This window comes from Amphiura filiformis, chromosome 20 (assembly GCF_039555335.1).
Source record: "Amphiura filiformis chromosome 20, Afil_fr2py, whole genome shotgun sequence".
In the NCBI taxonomy this organism is placed as follows: Eukaryota; Metazoa; Echinodermata; class Ophiuroidea; order Amphilepidida; family Amphiuridae; genus Amphiura; species Amphiura filiformis.
In genome coordinates, this window is record NC_092647.1 from 42709797 (window position 1) to 42732478 (window position 22682).

General features: G+C 37.9%; 1 protein-coding gene across 3 annotated transcripts in view; it reads left to right on the top strand.

The window, feature by feature from the left end:
• The window catches only part of LOC140143127 (bone morphogenetic protein receptor type-2-like), a 129373-nt gene extending 116618 nt beyond the window's left edge, over window positions 1–12755 (top strand). For all 3 annotated transcript variants that reach the window (XM_072165182.1, XM_072165183.1, XM_072165184.1), the window contains 5 exons: window positions 4129–4689; window positions 5081–5241; window positions 5745–5892; window positions 6605–6741; window positions 7777–12755. In XM_072165182.1, coding sequence (XP_072021283.1) covers window positions 4129–4689; window positions 5081–5241; window positions 5745–5892; window positions 6605–6741; window positions 7777–9573 — 2804 coding nt within the window. In that variant the 3' untranslated portion in view covers window positions 9574–12755. The remainder of the gene's footprint in view (window positions 1–4128; window positions 4690–5080; window positions 5242–5744; window positions 5893–6604; window positions 6742–7776) is intronic.
• The last annotated feature ends 9927 nt before the right edge of the window (window positions 12756–22682 follow it).

Sequence of the window (22682 nt, forward strand, 5' to 3'; positions counted from 1 at the left end):
GATCCTGTTTGTGCTAGAAACAGGGCAGATCTATGCACCTTTTCACCAACAGAATTACAATTGGTCTACAGTAATATTAAACCATCAGTAGTCGTTTTTGATACCCAAGGGCAGATAGCCAGAGGTTAATAGAATAACGGCCTAGTTGCATCCTGAAATCGATTTAAGAGGATGATGCTGAGTCAAACTTTTTGTCGATAATCGACCAGGAGCTTTACTGTACGTGCAGCCATGTCTTCTTAAGGTGACACTGGTGTATATTGTTTTTGATGTTTTTAGTGTGCAGGCAATTGATTCTTGAGAAAGTGGCATATCCATAGATGTATTAATACAAGAGAATGAGGCATATCCATACCCAGCATTCTAAATAAGCCCTATCGCAGTGCAGTTTGCCCCACTGCACTTCCAATTGCTCACGTCCAATGGTGTAAAAAAAGTGTAAAAAATGTCCGTACCATCGTATTGATACACGGCCACAAGTTTTCTTTGCAACATTTTTCATTCGTAGTTACAGTAAAGCAGGCAAGTTTGGCCATGTTTGAAACATTGAAAAGTGCATCATTATGGGTGTCAAAAAACTGAAAAAAGGGTGTGTATAAAAGGACATGAAACTTCATAAAAAATTATCAACTAATGACTGTTTCGGCTGTTTTAGGGTAGTAAAACGGACCAAAATATGTGTTTTGGGTATAACAAAAGCCCAGGAAAAACACTTGTTTAGGGTCTGTTTTGACAGTTCATGCATTAGCATGATATCCACCTCGGAATTGTTCATCTCCACCCCTGTGTTGCTTTTTACCATTTTCATACAACTCTTTGATTTAAAAAAAAAATTGTAAGGAAATAGATAGACAAACCATTCAACTAATTTATCAGCACCTTAAAAGTGAGGCTGCCAAATTGTGCCATTGATAATTGATCCAATCTTTGTCAGCCTTGTCTCTTAGTATTCAGACTTGAGGGGCTCAATGGCAGGTGATATTGGCAAGGATTTTTGCCAGAAGACTGCCTCTGCCTTAACTAGGTGGATAAAATTGAGGTCAGGAAACCTCCAGTTAAATGAAGATGAAGATTGATATTTGAGTCAAGATGTGATTTGATAGTCTGAAGCTGAAGGCTTTAAGGGCATTTTTACACACCCCTGTTTATCCATAACTGCAGTATGAGTGAATTGCCTTGCTATCGTCCTTGACAGGTCTATCAGTGGTCAAAAAAGATGTTGTTGTGGAGTAAAAACTTGAATAAATAAAGATTGATGATGAAGTCAAGATGTGTTTTGATACTCTGAAAGCTACAGGCATTGAGGTAGTTGACAAATTATACATGTACATCATCTATGGGGCGAGTACCAATGATTGCAATGAATTGTCTCAAACCCATCATACTTTGGACTGAATGGTTAACATTGACATTCAGACGGACAGTTACCCACAGGACAAGTATTGTAAAGCTCTGGTCAAGATTAGCTCTAGATTTTTTTCTGGATAAAAGTTCTGCATGTAAACTCCATGCATATGGTGGCTATGAAAAGAGCTGTGTATATAGTAGTATGTCGCTCCTTGCCTGCTGATGGGGTACATCAATATCACAATGGTTCCAAAGAAGTATTTTTCTGAGGGGTCAGTCTCCCATCTTACCCCTCTGGTTATGCCACTGATATGGTGATTGCAGACCTGTGACTATACTTAATATACAGGGAAAGAGTTTGATCACTATCAATGAGTGATTGAAATCTGACCAATGAGCTGGATCATGTCTTGTTTTTGTTTTTTTGACTTCAGAAATAACAACCTATTTCATTGGTCAAAATCAGTTGCTCACTACCCTTACATCCCTTTTGCAACAGACTTGATATAAATACAGCTATGGCATGCCCTGTGATTAACCTATACAATGTACATAAGGTCTGAGAGACGTAAGGAAATACCATATTGCAGATGACTCACGCTAACACGTACTTCATCAATTCAATTAGTGGGGGATGAATTAAACATCTAATCCGCAGGTTAATTGTGTCTGTCTCTAGCGACTAATTAAAAATGATAATGGGAAGGACATGTATCAGATGCACTGATTCACATGTATAGCAATGAAGCATGGGGAGTTAAAAAATGGGCAAGACATAGAATAACTGTTGTCCAAGAGATTTGAATTAGGGTTAGAATAAGATTTAGGTTGCTTATTTGAGCTAGCATTAGGATTAGGGTTAGGATTCAGGGGTATAATTTTGGTTGAGGTGTGGCAACCACTATTTTTTATTTGCTTACAAAGATTATAGGATTTGATTTGAAAAATATGCAAATTTACTTACATTACTTATAGGTTGTCATGTTTTATCAGCATTTCATGTGATTCTCAGAATTAGACCCTTGACTATAGAAAACAAAATTGAAGTTATTGTCAGTATTTTCCCTGGAAGAAAAGCCAAGTTGCCTTCGAAGTAAGCAACAATTTCCACAATGGAGGTAGTCATTGTGACGTCAACTCCGCCATCTTGTGGGTACAAAGTGCCTTGTTGTTAACATCACCGCGTTGACGCTTGACTGAAGAGGTGCGTCACGCGCTGTGGCTTCCGTGTAATCAGGGCGTAATGTCTAACGCATGACATGCAGAACGGCAGTACCCACAAGATGGCGAATCCCGCGGAAAAGGCTGACGGCCTCTATATCTTACAACTATTTCTTTACATGGGAAAGCAAACATTCTTGGGAAGGAGCTTCCTATATTCCTTACTTTTTCCAGCCATGGATAGTATACATGTACATGCTCATGTATTTACACCTTATGACCAAACCATGCTTGTGCATCTGGGTTTCCTTTGACATTATCATTACACAAAAAGGAATTTAAAAGACAGTGTTTATCAATAAATTACCAAACATGGGATGCATAGCAGATTGTTGGAGCTTGTATACATCCTAGGATTAAGAATGTATTATTATGGATGCAAATCAAAACAAAAAGTACTAAAACTAGTAAACCTCAGATCTCTTGTGTATTGAATATTCAACAAAGCATGGATGTTTTTATAATACTATAAAAGGAATAAGACAAGGAAAATCAGAATTGACAGAGCCAACCACCCAGTCAATTTCCTCCTAAAAGCTTACAGACTAGAATGGCAAATTAAATCAAGTATATTAATTGAAAACAAGAAAGGAGCATGAATAAAAACAAGAGAATTCATTAATCATGAAAAGTCCCAGCTCTTAACAAGCCAGTAATAGAAACAGTGCCAGGCTTCATTATCAACACTCAGGACCTGACAGCAAGTGGCTTGCTACTGAGGTCATTGCTTGTCCAAATAGATTCTCCAGATAATTATTTTTCTAGAAACGTAAAGATGATTTATTTAAGACCAACCATGCCTATAATCAGTGAAGCTGAATTTATAAATAGCAATGAGCAATGTGGTATCGCTTGAGCCAATAGTAATGAGCAATGCGGGATCGCCTTTTGGCTAATGACCAGCATGTAGGTTCTTTTTAACCCACAAAATATCGCTGTCTTTTTGGTCAGTGATAAAATGCCGATTATTAGTTGTAATAGGACACCGATGTTTAGTTTTAATAAATCATTATTCAAGCATGTATCAGTATAAATTGACTATGTAGCAATTGAATATGTATAACAGGTGTACTGCACAGAAAAAATATGCTTTTGTTGATGCTACATGTAGAGCTGATTGTACAGACCACTTTAACCTGGTAAATGGTGTATTACAGGTACTATAGGCAAAATATCTTGTCAATCATGAGAGAATGTACCTTCTGCGTACTGTTGCGTCAGCATACTTTTGGTGGAACAACACAATCAAAAGATGAGTGGGTGGCTTTGCGAAGTACGCTCGACGTAAATATATATGCATACCCAATTTTGCTCTCATGATCGAGAATTAAATATTTTGCCTATAGAAGGGGGATTATGGTTATGGTTAGTTTAGGGGCAGGTTTAAACCTCATGTAGATGTTGTAATACAATGCTTACCCTTTGATCTAGGCATTTCCACACCCCCATGCACGAAACAAATTTACTTATTGTTGTTTATCAAAGTGTCTTGACTCTTTACAGCTCACTCTAGCTATTTGTTACTAAACCTGAACTTGTTTCTTTTTGTTCTTCTCACAGCTTACATCAAGCAACCCACCATGACTGACCAAGTTGAGGAAGTGATTATCATCGCGGTGATCCCGCTTTTCTGCATCTCGGTGGTCATCGCACTCTTGTACCTCGCTTTCCGTCTCCGTGTACGCAACATCAAGTCACAGATGGACGGTTTGACTATGATCGAAGCAACTCCTCCAGAACCCAGCTTTGACGTTGACCAGCTGAAAATCATGAATCTCGTCGGACAGGGACGTTACTGCAGCGTGTACAAAGGTGTGCTGAATGAACGCGAGGTAGCTGTCAAGATCTTTGCGGGCGCATCGCGACAGTGCTATATGAACGAACTAGACATCTACGGTTTAGCGTATATTGAACATGACAATGTATTGAAGTTCATCGGTGCCAGTGAGAGAATGGGAGAAGACGGATGGTTAGAATTCCTGATGGTGGTAGAGCTGATGCCGTTTGGATCGTTGATGGAATATTTACGACACCACACGTATGATTGGCATTCCATGTGTAGATTAGCTCAGACGATGGCAGCTGGATTAGCACATCTGCATCAGTCAGTGAACAAAGGAGGTTTGTGTTTTCTTTAGCAATAGTAACAGCTTTAACAAAATATTTTTAAACAATCATAGTGAACAGAATGATTGTAATAGGATAAGAACATTGGTGTACTGGTTGATAAGTGCAGTGGCATATACTGACTTAATGAAGGGGAACGTTCTCCTCCACCACCACCCCCAGCCAAAAACCTGGGAGAAAATCAACCCATACAACTAAATCAACTATTACAGGTGGCGGTATAGGGAGTCTTGGTTTCCATATTAATTCGGTGGCTGAGAATGAAATAAGATTAAATTACAAATGCACACTAGTTTACTGGGCACAACAGATATATAGCAACCAATTTCTTGATTCCCAAGTAAAACTTAATTTATTTTCCAATTTGTTCCATCTTGCCCCACAGGGAGCTCACGTCCAGCAGTAGTACATCGTGATTTGAACAGCCGTAACATCCTGGTGAAATCAGACCAAGTATGTGTTCTGGGAGACTTTGGATTCTCCATGAAGGTTGCGGGTGCACAAGTTGTCAGGGACGGAGATGGTGACCCTAGCACCATCACTGATGTAAGTATATTCTTTGTATATATTTTATGTGTAATTTGCAAGAATCTAGCAATTCCTGGCAAATGCTGGTAGTGTCTGTGCAAATGCTACCAGCGTTGACCAGCAGCAAGCAGGGTTATGCTGATGCATCAAGCACTCCACCACTTGCTTTGCCCAAAACGGAAATTGTTGAGCGTGGCCACTTGTGACGCTTGCCACGGGTCACAATTTTTGACCAGCAGATGGTAACAACACTAGTTTCCTGATCATGCTGCTGAGCAATGTGCTGCTTGGTGCATTCATTTTATCTCCAAGCAGTACGCCACTCAGTGGCAGCGGTATGACACTATGAAAACTGCATTAATCAAAAGCCTTTGTGTGACAACACCTGTTCTATAGTTTGCCGTCCTTATGATGAACAGGTGGGAGCAAACATTATAGCAAGAATAACAATCAAATTTTAAACCAAGGGATAAATACATTAAAAGAATGATATGAATTAATCTTAACAATTTTCCAAACAGGTTGGTACGGTGCGATACATGTCTCCAGAAGTCCTAGATGGTGCGGTGAATCTCAGAGACTGTGAGTCGGCATTGAAGCAAGTAGACATATATGCCATGGGATTGTGCCTGTGGGAGATTGCTACCAGATGCAAGGATCTATTCCCTAGTAAGTACATGAACAAAAATTACACACAGGATAACTTCAATACTCTACTCTAAACACATGTCAGTAACCAAGCAGTTGTCCAACTGACATAACAGTAAAATGCACTGACACGGAACAGCTTCCGGGACCACATTCACAGGCGAATAATTGGAATCCAACAAAGGAAATCTGTTGGGATGTGAATTTTGGTCCAGAAAGGTTTTCCATGTCAGTGCATTTTGTTGTTGTGTCAATTGGACAACTGCTTGGTTACTGACATGTGTTTAGAGAAGAGTATTGAAGTAATCCTGTGTGCAAGTTTTGTTCATTTTTATGGAGAGGATTTTAAGATATGACCTTGTGAAAAAGTATAAGTTTCTTTTTGAGGCCAGTTTACATACATACATCATCATTTCATAGAATGGCGTGCACACATTTGGGCGTATCACTTACGCTAGTTGTGAATTGTGTAATGCGTGACTGGCACACACTTGTGTGAATTGTTAGGACTTAATTGACGTGCACAGTAACAAAAACAAATAATTTCCACCAATTATAAGCCAAACAAATTATACCCATGTATAAATAAAGTACTGCATGTGAGCTACCTTGAACACACAAACCTTGTCCCTTAGACATTGGTCCATATAGACAAGCAAACAAAAATAGATGACATTTAAGCTAACATAAGCTAGTACTGTGACGTTGCCATTCATTCCTTAACCTCTTTCAGGTGGAGACATTGGTGACTATAAGATGCCTTACCAAGATGATGTAGGAAGCCATCCTAGCTTTGAAGAGATGCAAATCTTGGTTTCTAGAGACAGGAAGAGGCCAGCCTTCCCAGATGCATGGAAGGAAAATAATCAGGTATGATAGACAGTGGGGGATGAATATTACTCTACCGTAAAAACTCGATAGTTAGCATATGTGCTTACTATCAAGCGCTTTTGAAAACATGCAATTGTACCAAAGTCTGGCGCTTTCACCAACTGAGCTAATGGGGTTGAGACACACATTTGCAGGTTTACTTGTTTGTATAAAACTATGTGTATCAATGATTTGTTTAAAACCCTTAAAACTTCTGTGGATGGGGCTCTCCATGTTTGCATGTTTTAAAAGCGCTCGATAGTAAGCACATTTGCTAACTATCAGGTTTTATCAATATTGTAGTAACAAATAGGATATCACAAAATATGATCTGTGACAGCACGTATACTTAAGGTCAGTCCAACAGTCCATTCAGTTGAAAGTCAAGTAAAACTTTCAAATTGTTAAGAAAGTGGGAATGAAAGAAAATACAAATACTTTTTCAATACTCGGTGTAGGCTGTGTGTATGTTACTGATGAGGTGTAGATCCCATTATTTTGAAAATACTTTTGAGGGAATCAACTCTTATATGTTTGTTACAAGTGAAAATGACTGTTACCATATTCGACCTAAGTAGAGCCCTAAGTAGCTTACTAAAATAATAAAAGTGCAAGTGCCCTGGCACCACCCTTAGGGGGGTGCCGAATTGGCCAATTCGGCATCGATTCTGCGCCACTCCTAATGATGAATGTCCAAATTTTCGTGCATTTCGGCACAGAATCATTTGAAAGATCAATTTAACACAGATGTGCAACTTAATTATGACCAAAATTAATTAGTGGTAGGCCCTAAATTTTCGTGCACAATTGTTCCAAGAATGGGGGGGCGCGCCATTATGTATCCTTAGCCTTGTGCGCCACAACCCCTAGCTACGCCACTGGGAGTGTTATCTTGAAGAAACTTTTAATATTGTGGTACAAATTTGTTATCAAACATAACTGCTAAACAAATGATTGTTATGGAAATCCCAAAACTACTGAATCAACTTTAATGAGTCGGTACAATCTATTTATCGTTATTTTTCCTCTTTTCAGGCATTACGGTCACTGAAAGAAACAATGGAGGATTGTTGGGATCATGATGCCGAGGCTCGTCTCACAGCACTGTGCGTAGAAGAACGTATCATTGAGCTGATGGTTCTGTGGGATAAGCACAAGACAGTCAGCCCAACCATCAACCCAACCTCACAGGGACTTACTCTACCAAACTACTCCGAGACCGATTCACACGTGACCATCATGCGAGATGGCACTGAGCTTTCCAGTCGCGTGGACATCCCAACCAACCTACAAGTTACCGCAAGGCCGCCTAGCTGCATGGAAGCCATGAACGCCGCTGAAATCGCAAACGGTGAATTCCCGCGTTATCCAAGTAGGAACAGTGGTGGACCCATAGAGAAGAATGAGCGTCAGCGACTGCTCTCACCTGATACAATTAGCACTAGCTTGTCAAATCAATCAGACCTGAATTTGATTGACTTGGCTTTGGGCCCGACGGTAGATCCGAAGAATATCCACAATTCGGACGAAAGTATCGAGAGATTCACGACTGATCTGAAATATGGTCGACCTCACAGCATATCTGGTGAAACATCTACATCTGAAGGATACGGGATGAGCGAACCAACAACATCTCCCAGTCAGCCCCTTGTGATGCACGAGATGCGGCCTAGTTTAGCGAGAGATCAGATGACAGATAATCTTGGCGGTCGAATGAAGCAGCAAAACTCCCTCAACAGGCCAACCAGCTTACCAATGTGGGGACACCTGACAGTCAACGAAGCACGTGCAAGAGCTACTAACATCTACAGTAGTCTTGCAGATAACTTGGGAAGCCACCAGAAACCACGCAACCCAGCCAAACTTGATACCAACAAACATAGGCAGCAAGCTAGAGCCGCTGCAGCAGCAGCAGCAGCGGCAGCCCCTCAGCCAGCTCCTCAGCCGACACACCCAGAATCTCAAATGGAGCGATCCACATCACAGAACAGTATTGGAAGTATCGGTAGCTACCATTCTTCATCGGGAGATAGCGATTGCAGCAGCGGGTCTGATCATAGTCGTAGACCAAAAACCCTCCCGTTGCCAACAAATGGGCATGGGTCTAAGAAAAGACTAGTTGCGGTGTACATGCCAGATGTTGGACCATCTGCCAAAGTCCAAACTGGCATTGCAAAGATGGACAGTGTTCATCCTCAGTGTCATGCTGTTAAAATGGCCACCAATGGCAACAACAGCAAAGCTAAACCAGACTCTTGTAGGTCCGTAGATATGAATGGTGTACACGCATGTGAAAACGAACATTCAAATATTAGAGGAAAGCTAAACAAGAGCGTCTCCGATAGTATTGGTGCTTCACAGTCAGATGACAGAATGTCGGAAGATAGTCAATCAGAGCAAAGCGGGTCCGTGGAGACATCATTGTTACGGGCAGAGGAGCCGCTGGAAACAAAGAAAGGTAGGCGAAGAGGTACTCCGTACAGACTCGGAAGCGGCAAGCTGTCGGTGCACAAAGGAGATAAGCAGTCTGGTACAACCGGTAAACCTACCCATGCTGTGTGTGATGAACATAATATGAATAATAATGCACAAAGCATGGGCACCAACACAGCAGAGACAATGCAAAATGGACATGTTGATAGGCTAGAGAATGGCAGCCAAGAAAATGGAGTGTTGCCACAGGACAATGACACCACAGCTGGTATTGAAAATACTAAGCCAGTGGCTAATAATATGTACACTTTAGACAGTGAAGAGAACCAGACATGGAATAGCTCCCAGGAAGGTGCTCCGGCACCTCCACAGGGAAGCTTTCAAGTCTCATGTGTGTAGATGTCGTTGTAAAAATGTGAAACATTTCAAACATGGTGGTCATCAAAATTGTTATAGGACTATAGTTTGTTTTTCACGAGTAAGGAAGGACAACTTTGTTAGCTTCGTTTATCCTGCTCTGGGGAATATAGAAGAATGAAATTTTGTATAAGGATATGCTTTTTAAATGAATTTTCAAAAAAAGCAATATATAGAAAATCAATGATTGATAAAGCATTATTTTATGCTTCTGATTTGCTGCGTTATTTTGTCATATCCTTAGTTTGCTGAAAACAAACTATAGAAGGAGGCGTATTCTGGAAAATAATGTAAAAAAGGATATATTCACTATCAAGAATAGTTCACATTATTTCTTCATTGTAAAATTAACTTTGGTGGTGTTAAACAAAGTCATCTTTGTTGGTTATTTACAGAGGTTGTGTCGTCTGCTTTTAGAAGAATTTGGTTGCTTTTGGTCATTACTTAATCATTGATTACTGGAAAATGTATATTAGAAAATTTCAAAAATGGATGTATCTCATTCTGGGTGACTACGTTGTGAAATCAAACCCTTGTTTAACCACATACAAGGAGGCTGTAATGTCATGTATATACAGTTTGGAAAAATAAGCCTGTGCATATACACAGGTTGCAGGTCCATTCTAATGAAATTGCAAGTGACACTGATTTTCATGTTGTGTCTAAGCTAGAAAGTAGGATTCCTTCTACATGGAGTATGTGCTGAGAGTCGGTATATGCAAACTGGGAGGGGCTTAATACTGGCGACTCTACGGTTGCCAAGATGCGCATTAATGCGCTTTAATTTCAAAAATCAAGATTAATGTGGTCTTCCCTAGCACACAGATGACACGAGCGCCTCACAAGTCATACATACTTCATATTCTACACTGCTTGTACTGCGCATACTACATGCTTACACTGCACATGAGTTTGCCATATCCAGATTATTTTGTTTTGCAAGTGTCCTATTTAAGCATTAGTGTGACGTCAAGTGTCTGCAAAATGATACGCGCTAGCTTGTTAGCAGTACCCCGGTACACTTAATTTGTAAAAGAAACTCAGCAAAACATTTTGATGTGTCTGTGTAGACGGCTACGGATGCGGATCACAGAAGTGCACATTCATGCATATTGATGCGGATCCGGATCTTGCCTCCCAATTTTAACAGAATGCTTGAGCAGACAATCAACAGCAACACCTAATGCACACTTTGTGCATAAAGTATGCAAAATTTTGTGAAAGGAATCATGCTTGCTAGTATAAAGCAACCATACCATAGACAGAACCTTTGTAAAATAACCAAGTGGATTGTTCTAAATAAAAAATGTTCTGTTTACACTTGTACAATTATATAATCAATTCATAACATACAAATACATATCACGTTATTGATGTTTACATTATAAGAAATAATAACATACAGTGATAGCTCAGTTGTGATTGGCTTATGTTTTGTACGATATTCAGTCATAATTAACGCCCTCTGTTGATGATACACAATAAGAGGTGAAAGGTCATGCTTGCTAAAATACTGCCATATATGTTTCATTCATTTATAAATGAAATTGCATGTTACAATGTCCTGTTGGTGATTTTAAGTATAAATTTTGTGGAAAAAAATCAGATGAATTCTTAAATCTTGTGCTTATTTCATGAAGAGTATAAGATCAATTAATATTTATATTGTGTAACTATAAATTTGAAGAATGTAAGAATTATGCATATTGGTTGCAGGGAAACAGTGCTGTGGCATTGTTAGGGTATGTTGTGTAAGACAGCCAAGAGTTAGCGTAGGCCGGTAATGAATTCTGGTGAGGGATTGTATAGACCACTTGACATGTGACGTCATTGCCTGGCAGTATGTGTGCGAATTATGGCAATTTCCATTGTTCTTTGCCCTGCAGTGTGCGTACGCATCGTAGTTTGCTCAGGGCAAGTGTAATTTAAATCACCCACAACATTTCATATAGTACAGCGGTTCGTTGAAGCATATTGATAGACCAGTCCCTCGCCTTTGTTGATAAACAATGATGTCAAGTGGTCTATAGCTTGGTGAATAAAGCTGTATAAATATCTATAGAAGTCGTTATGCTGGGCAACATACGTGGTGTTGGTCAGTCCTCAATCAGTGATCAAAATAATTGATCAATGGTCATGCGAGTCTGGTCATGTCAAAAGGTATTGTATGCATCCGTCTGAGATCACATGACCAGTCTAGTGGATTTGACAATTGCGAAATAACACACCAGACATTGTTTCCATCGCTTAAGAATTGTTGTACGTCTGTATTCTCAATGGGCTAATCCATTTAAAGTCCACACTCCCCCTGTGGAAAATTTGGGAAATATCTTCCACTGGGGAGTATGAATTTCAAATGGAATGAGCACATTAAGCAGCTCTTTTTGAAACTCACCCTCCCTCTGTGACAGATTCGGGTTGAATCTTTGTCAGAGGATATATGAAATTCAAATGGAGCTGCCTAATGTGTTTGTTCCATATGAAATTTATGCATCCCTTGGGAGGATTTTCTAACATCTTCCACAGGGGAAGTGTGGATTTTAAATAGAGTGTGGACAACTTGACACCTCTTGCTGGAATGAAAATATGACTAATATACTAATATAAGTGATGAAATATATATTATTGAAGGGACCCAAACTGTGTGTAAAGTGTTAAATGTTAATAGTGGGGTGCTTGGCTGTGTAGAAATATGACTTGAACAGTTATGATATAAATATTTTGTTTGTACTGTTTAAAATATGTTGTTAAGATTAAGAACTGAAAAATACCATGAGCTTATTCTGTCTCTTTGAATGCTAAATGAATTGAATTCCATTGTTTCTAAAACTTTAAACATTGTTTTACAAATTAATTCCAGTTATCATGAATATTATACAGTGTGTCAAACAAACCATGATATTTTACAATGCCATAATATTGCTAATGCGAACCGCTAATTATGGAATGAAATTACCTATGGCAAAATTTGAAATGGACTATTTAAGTATGAAGCAACTCTTGTATGTACTAACTTGAGTGATACTAGGTCATCCAGGTGAAGCAGTTAAATAAAGTCATTTTGGTTCACTATTTTAGACAGCCATGTTCCAACTTATGGTACTGGACAAGAGGAATGCATGTAGAGCAATCCTGAATGAACACAAAGCAAACATATAAATTGGTTTTTGTCAAAACCTTGCATGTGATTTCTGATTTGTGACTACCTCATGGAAAACTGCATCTTCTATAATTTAATCTTGCATTCTTAAGTTTACCATGTCCCATGGCATGTTTTGAATGTGCCAGTTAATGAATGGTCAGTTCATTCATGAATTTTGAAGTCTTAGGCAACGAAAAAAATCGTGGTAGCTAATGGCAAACACACCCAGGTCGTAGCCTGTAAAATCCCATGCTGTCCAGATACCATGATCAAATGTTATCAGTCATAAAGATATTTTGTACCATCCACAGCCTCCATGTGGAATGCTCTCCGGGCCTGCGCATATCCTTGCTATCAGACCTTAGGTCAGCTTCAGCAAGGAGGTTGATAGCTATATGGGTGCAAACCTGTCGGCAGTCGCTACAAGATAATAGTTTCATACTTGTAATGCCTAGATATGCCTTGTCATAAAAATTGTTTGAAAGTAATCATTCATGCTTCTACCTAATTATATCAACAAGAGTATTCCCTGATCAACTAGACTCTATGATAAATGTGATGATGTAAAATTGATTTCCATCACAATAATGTCAATACGATTTTATTTTGTGAACTCACTGTATTATGGAAAGAAGATTGCATGATTCATACCGTAGTCTTCTTGTATATTGTATATACAAAACAAATCTTTATATGACTCATTGTTATTACCAATTTGTAATATGTCATACCTGTTTTAGCATTGAAATATTTTTGTGAAATGTAGCTTTTTTATTTATTTATTATTATTATTATTGAAATTTTTGTTGAATTTGATATTAATTTCATGATTTTCTGTGTGGATCAAGTTTAGGAGGTGATTGCATTAATATTGTTGCTCTAGAGGCCTGCAACTACCATTACTATACGTATTTTCCTTTTTCGAATATGCTGTTCAAATTTGCATGGTTATAGGGCATTAAGACAAATAAAACATTTATTTTAAGATGTTTAAACTTGACAACAAAGTGAGAGTATCTTGATCACCAAGTGCACAGTTCATACCTCAATGTGGATCCAAATCATTCTGAAATGGATGCGGATCAATCCAGATTTCATAATGGAGTATTATAGGCAAAATATCTAATTCTCGATCATGAGAGCCAACTTGCATATGCACAGATATTGTGTCGAGCATACTATGCAAAGATCACATGCTTACGGCGCAAGCACATGTTTTGAGAATTGACCAATCATGGTCTTTGGTTGCGCGATCTTGTTGTTCAAAGAAAAGTACGCTAACGCAACAGTACACAGACGGGGTATCCTCTCATGATCAAGAATTAGATATTTTGCCAATAATATGTGGCATACACTGTTGTGAATACTCTCAATCATCTGGGAATCAGAAACGGAGAAGGAATTAAATCTTGTCTACCAGATTTTCCACATACCTTGGAGCAACTTGGACCATGAAGCATGATGGTACGAACGTGGAGTAAAAGAAGCCATCTGGGTCCAGGCAGAACAACCATCCCTCAACCATAGTGGAGGGTTCAGAAACAATCTCTCACACGCCTGGGAGAGAACAATGTTGGTTGCTCCAAGGTGTATGGAAAATCTACAGTAGACAAAGTTGAATTCATTTTCTCATAGTATACACTGATTCAACCAATTATAACACATCTTGTGGCCGTGCACTCTGGTGATACGAATACTAATACTTTCATTAATGTATATAGTTGTATTTAGATATATGAATATGGTGGAAACAAGCTGAAAGCCTGCTCTTGGAAAACAATTTTTTTAAAGGAATTGATATTTTTCATTTTAAATGTGGAATTGCTATGAATTGTATATTGTATAATGTTTTTATCATGATACTTATTGAGAGATTATGAACAATGTAAAGGAAGACTACGACACACATAAATTATTGTAAAATGAACTGTTTGTCCGTTTAATTAAAACAGCAGATGCAGACCTTATAAGCATTTGCAATTTATACATGCTCCATTTGCCATACCTAAATTTGCTAATATGCAAGAGCATTACATGTAACTTATACATTAAAATTTGCATTCTCATGTTTGAAATGTAGTCAGCCTTGAAAAAGTTGATAAACCATATAGGATATAAACTGAGCTCAAAAAGAAACTTATAATTTTTTACAACTTGTGAATCACAAGGTCATATCTTAAAATAGTGTCAATCAAAATGAACCAAAATTACACACAGGATTACTTTAATACTCTACTCAAAACACATGTCAGTAACCAAGCAGTTGTCCAACTGACACAACAGCAAAATGCACTGTCATGGGACAGCTTCCTGGAAGTTCCTCCACTTTCACAGCTCAACATTTGGCACCCAGCACAAAAAATCTGTGAGAATGCACACAAGATCCTTGCACAAATGATAAAACGGTGCTGCTTTCTGCTTTTCATACACTTTTTTCATGAAACAGGGCTGGGCTGTGAATGGGGTCCAGGAAGCTGTTCCATGTCAGTGCATTTTGCTGTTGTGTCAGTTGGATAACTGCTTGGTTACTGACATGTGTTAAGAGTAGAGCATTGAAGTAAACCTGTGTGTAATTTTGGTTCAATTTGATGGACAGGATTTCAAGATATGACCTTGTGAAAAATTATAAGTTTCTTTTTGAGCTCAGTTTAGATTTGGATCATTTTGTGTCAAGGGTACTGTCAATGCATTTTCAGCTGAAGAATTCTGAAAGATGTTGCATCCCTAATTTCATATTCATCATGGGATACTCAATACAGCTTTGTAGCATTGGATTTTTCAAGTTGAAATCCTGAATCTTCCACACAGGGAGTGTGAATTTCAAATGGAGTTACTTGAATAGGTGATTACAGTAGAAATTCACACCCCCTGTGTGAGAGCTTGAATTCATGTCTTCCATAGGGGTGTATGGATTTCAACTGGAATAGCCTAATTACAGTTAGTGTGGACCGATGTAGCACCTGAGTTGATATTTGTCTGAGATGGAAGATAAAATTGTACAGATCACATTCAAATGTATTCATAAGTCATGAATTATTCATCATAAGACATGAATTATTCATAAGACATGAACTAGACTTGTAGATTCTATTCATCTGTTGTAATATTGTATAGTGATATAACAAATCTAACAAGCTGTGTTACTCATCTCCTAGTAGATATCAACTGGATTGTAGGTGTAAATCTTCACTGTTTTATGATAAATGGTCTCGCTTCACAAATTAGCCTAGTGTATTCGACCTAATTAGTGTCCTGGAGGCGCTGAATATTTTAAAATAAAACTAGACGTTTCATGTAAAACAATGTTTTATTCAGATAAATAAGAAATAGTGCCCATACAACAATTGTTACAACTACTGCAACTCAATGCCAAAATCATGTTGATGTGATTTGAGTAGCAATTGTTACCCTTTCAATGCAACACGGAGATATTTAAACAGATGCATGTTAGAGAAGTTAACAGGAGGGGTTTGCTTATTAAGGGCAGGGTAATAATTAGGTCGAATACAGTACAATCAGTACCCCCATAAAAGTGCTTTCCCCTATAAACTTCAGTATTGTGATGCTTCATATATCACAACTCTTACCAACAGTGACAGTGTGCCATACTTTGTTTTTATGGGACTGGGAGGGTAAGATGAATCTCAGGGGTGGCAATGATCTTAACATTTTGCATTTTGACTGGAGAAAGGCTCAATTTTTTGTGGGGACAAAGCCCTTTAATAGCTAACAACTTAACTATTTTAAATTTTTGTTTAATTCTGAATTTAATAGCAAGTTCTCTTTTGTTTTTATGGGATTGGGAGGCGGGGGTAAGATGAATCTCAGGGGTGGTAATGATCTTAAAATTTGCATTTGCACTTTTTGACTGTGGAGTAAGACCCATATTTTTGTGGGGACAAAACCCTTTAATGCCTAACAACATACCTATTTTCAATTTTTGTTCAATTCAGAATTTAATAGCATGTTTTGGTGTATACTTCATGTAAGACAGCAAGATTTAACTTGATATGAAGACTTATGTAGAATTATACAGAATAAACCTGCATATCCCTCAATAAATCTTTTAAAACTACTTGTATCATGTTCCCTTGCATGAAGGATTGATATATTTTATATTTTTAGAAAATGTCCCTTATATTGAATAACCGAAACCAACACCTTAAGGGAAAAGTTTTTACCCCAAAAGCTCTATCTACATTTGCTGAAGTCATTTTGGATTCTGTTTTTGACATAAGTATCAGTGATACTGGATATATCTCTATTTCTGTTCTGTGTTGAATCAAAGAGGTTAAACAAGGAGAATGCAGGCTTTGTATAGTGTGTAATGCTATTTGGGATATTTGCCATATTGGATTGTCACATATACGCCAAAATAGTGTACCTCAGGCATTCTTTTCTGGTGAAGTCTGATATTAATGAAGATCTGTGTCGTAAATCATGAACGCTTAGCAAATGTAGTGCTTAACATGCACACTTTCAATTGGAATTCTCCTGGAGTGTATGGTGAAAAAGTTAGGAAGTACAATATTTTTTCCTCCATGGTGGAATCTGCACTCTCTAGTGTAATCTCTTTGGTTGAACTAGACACACAGAAACTTTGGAGATACAGCTTACAATGGGTGATTTCACACAAACACTAACTGTGTACTTCTGAGATGTGGATATAGGCTTTGTTACGTACACACTGCATGGCGAGTCTTTTTACGAGCAACACTATCCCAACTTTTACTGCATCTTAAGGCATGCTTCCATTTTGTGCTGTGTCACGTGCACATACGCGCTACTGCTTTTTTCAAATGCTGCAGCTGCGTAAAATTTGTGCTACATAAACCATTTTCTGCAAGTCCATACTACAAATCCACATCTCAGAAGTACACATTGACAGAATTACTGCCTGTGCAGAGTCGCCCAACTTATTTTTTTGTATAGCTATACTTTTGCTGAACTTATTTGAATGCTGTAATTGAATATTTGTGTCAGTGTCCTAAACTTTCTACGCACTATGTACAAACAAGAAATTGTAATCATTAAAACCCCACAAATTGTTTGTGCTTTTATCAACTGTGGTAGTCTCAATAAAGGCTGGCTGGCTGTTCAGCAGTGATGTAGCTTCATTGGAGTTTGTGTTGTAAATTTATTAAGTGCATGACTAAAGATGACTGCAACATACATACATGCATATGCACCCCACCCCTACATATTACATATTTTAAAGCGCTGCTACATCTAGATCATGTGATAAATTTGGTGGCTTAGCGGCAGAAAGACATAAGTCCATTAGTTGCCCTATGAATGATTACCTTTAGATATCTAGGAGCTCATTCAGCAGCACAAAGACATAAGTCCATTAGTTGCCCTATGAATGATTACCTTTAGATATCTAGGAGCTCATTCAGCAGCACAAAGACATATGTCCATTAGTTGCCCTATGAATGATTACCTTTAGATATCTAGGAGCTCATTCAGCAGCACAAAGACATAAGTCCATTAGTTGCCCTATGAATGATTACCTTTAGATATCTAGGAGCTCATTCAGCAGCACAAAGACATATGTCCATTAGTTGCCCTATGAATGATTACCTTTAGATATCTAGGAGCTCATTCAGTAGCACAAAGACATATGTCCATTAGTTGCCCTATGAATGATTACCTTTAGATATCTAGGAGCTCATTCAGCAGCACAAAGACAAATGTCCATTAGTTGCCCTATGAATGATTACCTTTAGATATCTAGGAGCTCATTCAGCAGCACAAAGACATATGTCCATTAGTTGCCCTATGAACGATTACCTTTAGATATCTAGGAGCTCATTCAGCAGCACAAAGACATATGTCCATTAGTTGCCCTATGAATGATTACCTTTAGATATCTAGGAGCTCATTCAGCAGCACAAAGACATATGTCCATTAGTTGCCCTATGAATGATTACCTTTAGATATCTAGGAGCTCATTCAGCAGCACAAAGACATATGTCCATTAGTTGCCCTATGAATGATTACCTTTAGATATCTAGGAGCTCATTCAGCAGCACAAAGACATAAGTCCATTAGTTGCCCTATGAATGATTACCTTTAGATATCTAGGAGCTCATTCAGCAGCACAAATACATATGTCCATTAGTTGCCCTATGAATGATTACCTTTAGATATCTAGGAGCTCATTCAGCAGCACAAAGACATAAGTCCATTAGTTGCCCTATGAATGATTACCTTTAGATATCTAGGAGCTCATTCAGCAGCACAAAGACATATGTCCATTAGTTGCCCTATGAATGATTACCTTTAGATATCTAGGAGCTCATTCAGTAGCACAAAGACATATGTCCATTAGTTGCCCTATGAATGATTACCTTTAGATATCTAGGAGCTCATTCAGCAGCACAAAGACATATGTCCATTAGTTGCCCTATGAATGATTACCTTTAGATATCTAGGAGCTCATTCAGCAGCACAAAGACATATGTCCATTAGTTGCCCTATGAATGATTACCTTTAGATATCTAGGAGCTCATTCAGCAGCACAAAGACATATGTCCATTAGTTGCCCTATGAATGATTACCTTTAGATATCTAGGAGCTCATTCAGCAGCACAAAGACATGTCCATTAGTTGCCCTATGAATGATTACCTTTAGATATCTAGGAGCTCATTCAGCAGCACAAAGACATATGTCCATTAGTTGCCCTATGAATGATTACCTTTAGATATCTAGGAGCTCATTCAGCAGCACAAAGACATGTCCATTAGTTGCCCTATGAATGATTACCTTTAGTAGGGATGACCAATGAACCATCAACTTGATTAGAACACTCCCATAGACATGCAGGGAGCTCAACTGTGCACTGCTTGCACAGACATTTCTAAATTGAGCTCATTCTTTTATTTTTCATAATTTTTCTGTAAAAATGGGAGATGTTAATGCCAATTATATTTTGTAACTATCTTGCAAATTACAGCAACATAACTTATTTAATTTTCCTGTAAGTGCGAGTCAAAATTGGTCCATCGCCACAGTGCGCTTAATTGCCAGTGGCTGAGTTCAGCACTGCTCAAGAATGGCACAAAATATTCATGTCAATAATTTCAGGTGAAAAACGTGGCCTACTGAGCTGTAATTTGGCAGAGTTGCCAGTAATACCTCTATCGTACCCTCTGTAAAAAGGTTTAAAAATTGAACAAGTAGATCTCGAGTTACAAATTAAATCACCAGCTTCCCTTTGGAATTTCCATACTCCTTTCGAATCATGCTAAGAAGACACCTTTCTGAACATTAATGTGAAGTTTCGTGCCCATTCGATGTATTTTTCACCTGATTTCAACCCTAAACATTTTCTTATATTTATACCATCTGCACTGACTTGCTGCTATACACGCACAGGAGCTGTACTTTTAAAATACGCGCCTAATCAATAATAAGTCTTTCACTCCATTGTTAAAGTACTGTGCTCCCTGTAGCATATGGAGTGACCAGTTCCTGGAGTGTGATGGTTTTGTAGCAGATGACAGTATTCATTCAAGCCTATCAAGGTCAGTTATTAGCCACTTGCTGAATGGCTGGGCATTATCAGCTATCAAAGAGATACCTTATGCTGCTGCCAATCACAATAGAGGTTAAACATTTTGTTAAAACCCCAGAAGTGATATCAGGACAAAGCTGTGCATGTTGGTACTTGATTGTTTGGATTCCTATGTTGAAAATCCCTTGTAGTACATTAGTATTTTTCTTATGTGTAGTGTATATTGTTGTGGAAAAAAAGTTCACCTGGACTTTTGATTTTGTGCCACTTCGGCCATTATGGATGATTTTTGGCAAATGTTTTCTAAAAGCATGATTTCAGTGCCTCGGTTTGAAGAAATACTTAATGCTATTGAGTAGTAAAGTGCCATTTCATAAGAAACCCCTTTGATACTTTCACAATATGCTTGTTTCATGTTTGCATATATTAAAATAAAGAAATATAAAAAGGTAAATATATGCTTATACCAATTTTGCTCACATTGCTATTTTTAGACTTTGTCAATTTATTTCGTTCAATGACCGGTCAGAATGGGAAACTTTGAAAAGTCATAATTCAAAAAGTTGTTGACCGATTTTGACCATTTAACCACCAAAATACTTCTGTTGATGAGTTCCTTCCAGAAAACAATCTTTTGTAGCAATAGCGGCAACATGAAATTATGATGGTCATCCCTACCTTTAGATATCTAGGAGCTCATTCAGCAGCACAAAGACATATGTCCATTAGTTGCCCTATGAATGATTACCTTTAGATATCTAGGAGCTCATTCTGCAGCAAAAAGACGTATGTCTTTCAACTCCTGTGTGAATGATTGCCCGTAGATAACTATGGGCTCAGCGACACAAAGATGCATGTCCTTCCATGTGAATGATTGCATTTAGGTTGCAAGAGGCTTAGTGGCACAAAGATGTATGTTCATAAGCCATCATGCATAATTTACATGTGTAGATGACTGAACAATGCATTTGGGTAGAGCTCCTGGGTGACAAAGATGTAACACCATTTTATTTTCATTTGTTTTTGACAATGAAAACCAGTTGGGGTTAACAAAGTGATACAAAAATTGTTTTAAGAAATTGGTAGGTGAACAAAATTGGTGTTTATTTGTCTTGATGAGATCGTATATAATTCTAATGGATTTACAGTATGTCTGTGGTGCCGAGTCATCTATATAAATAATATATATTGCACAAAACATTTTTCCCATCTCGAAGTTATATATTTTTTTTTTCTTTCTATTTTTTATTTTCGCTTCTCATTTAATTGTTGAACATTAAGGATGTCAGACTTGTTATCATAATCAATATGAGCAGATACATACGAGCAGATAAATAAGTGATAAATGTTAATTTATACAGAGACATTTATAACATCTCATTCTTTTAAAATTTTACAAAATCAAATGCTTATCAAATGATTTAAAACTAAAGCTTTGAAAAGAACTATTTTTATTTAAACTACAGTAAAATGGGTATAACCGTGGCATGCAAGGACATCTTTGACAGGTCACTTGCTACAAAAGTTCACCTTTATATTAACTTATCAGAAACTAATTTTCTTTGGAATTTTGCTTTAAAAAATAAATTTCTGATTTATGTAGGGAGTAATAACTTGTAATAATGTAAGTGACTGTCAAAGTTACCCATGCGTGTTTACGATTCTCATTGGATAAAAACCAATTCTCTAACTTATATATGCGTTTCAGTAGCAAAGCCTGGACTTTTTCAGGGAGAGCAAGGCTATTTTCAATGGGGAGAGGAGCAGAAAATTGTCAAAATGGGCTAAAATGTACAAAAATGCCTACAAATAAAAATATCATGGCGGCTAGCATCCCACAGGGGGAAAGACATCGTGATGTGTTTGCAAGAGGTCTTTATTTCATTACTGATTTTCAACAACTTCTTATACCAATAAGCTTTTGATTAATATTATATTAAAGAGAAACTTGATGGTCAAAATAACTATTAATTTGATTTTTTATTTTGACCATCAACAAAATCCAAAAGATCTAAAATGTCGCAGTGGTTAGAGTACACACCTTTGGTGCATGATGTCCTGGGTTTGATTCCTGACAGCGGCAACTTACTAAGGTATTGACTTGAGGGGTACTGGATTCAATTGGTCACATCTGTAGATTAAATTCAGACTTTCACTCTCCCCGTGATACATATGAGCAAAGGAACCATGGGAATACCCTGTCCTTTGGAGGGGACATTAATATGTCTATCCCGTGTACAAATTGCATGCATTTATAAGTAAATAAAATTGAAACTGATGTAGCTTGCATTCGGTGTCAAAATAGTTGGGTGTCAACCCCCATCTGACCCAATCCGTTCCGGTGCTGTTGGAAATATTTAGAATCTAAATAGGCCTACTGAATCTAAAAGTACTGACATGATGTGCCCTGTAAGATTGACGTCTGGACA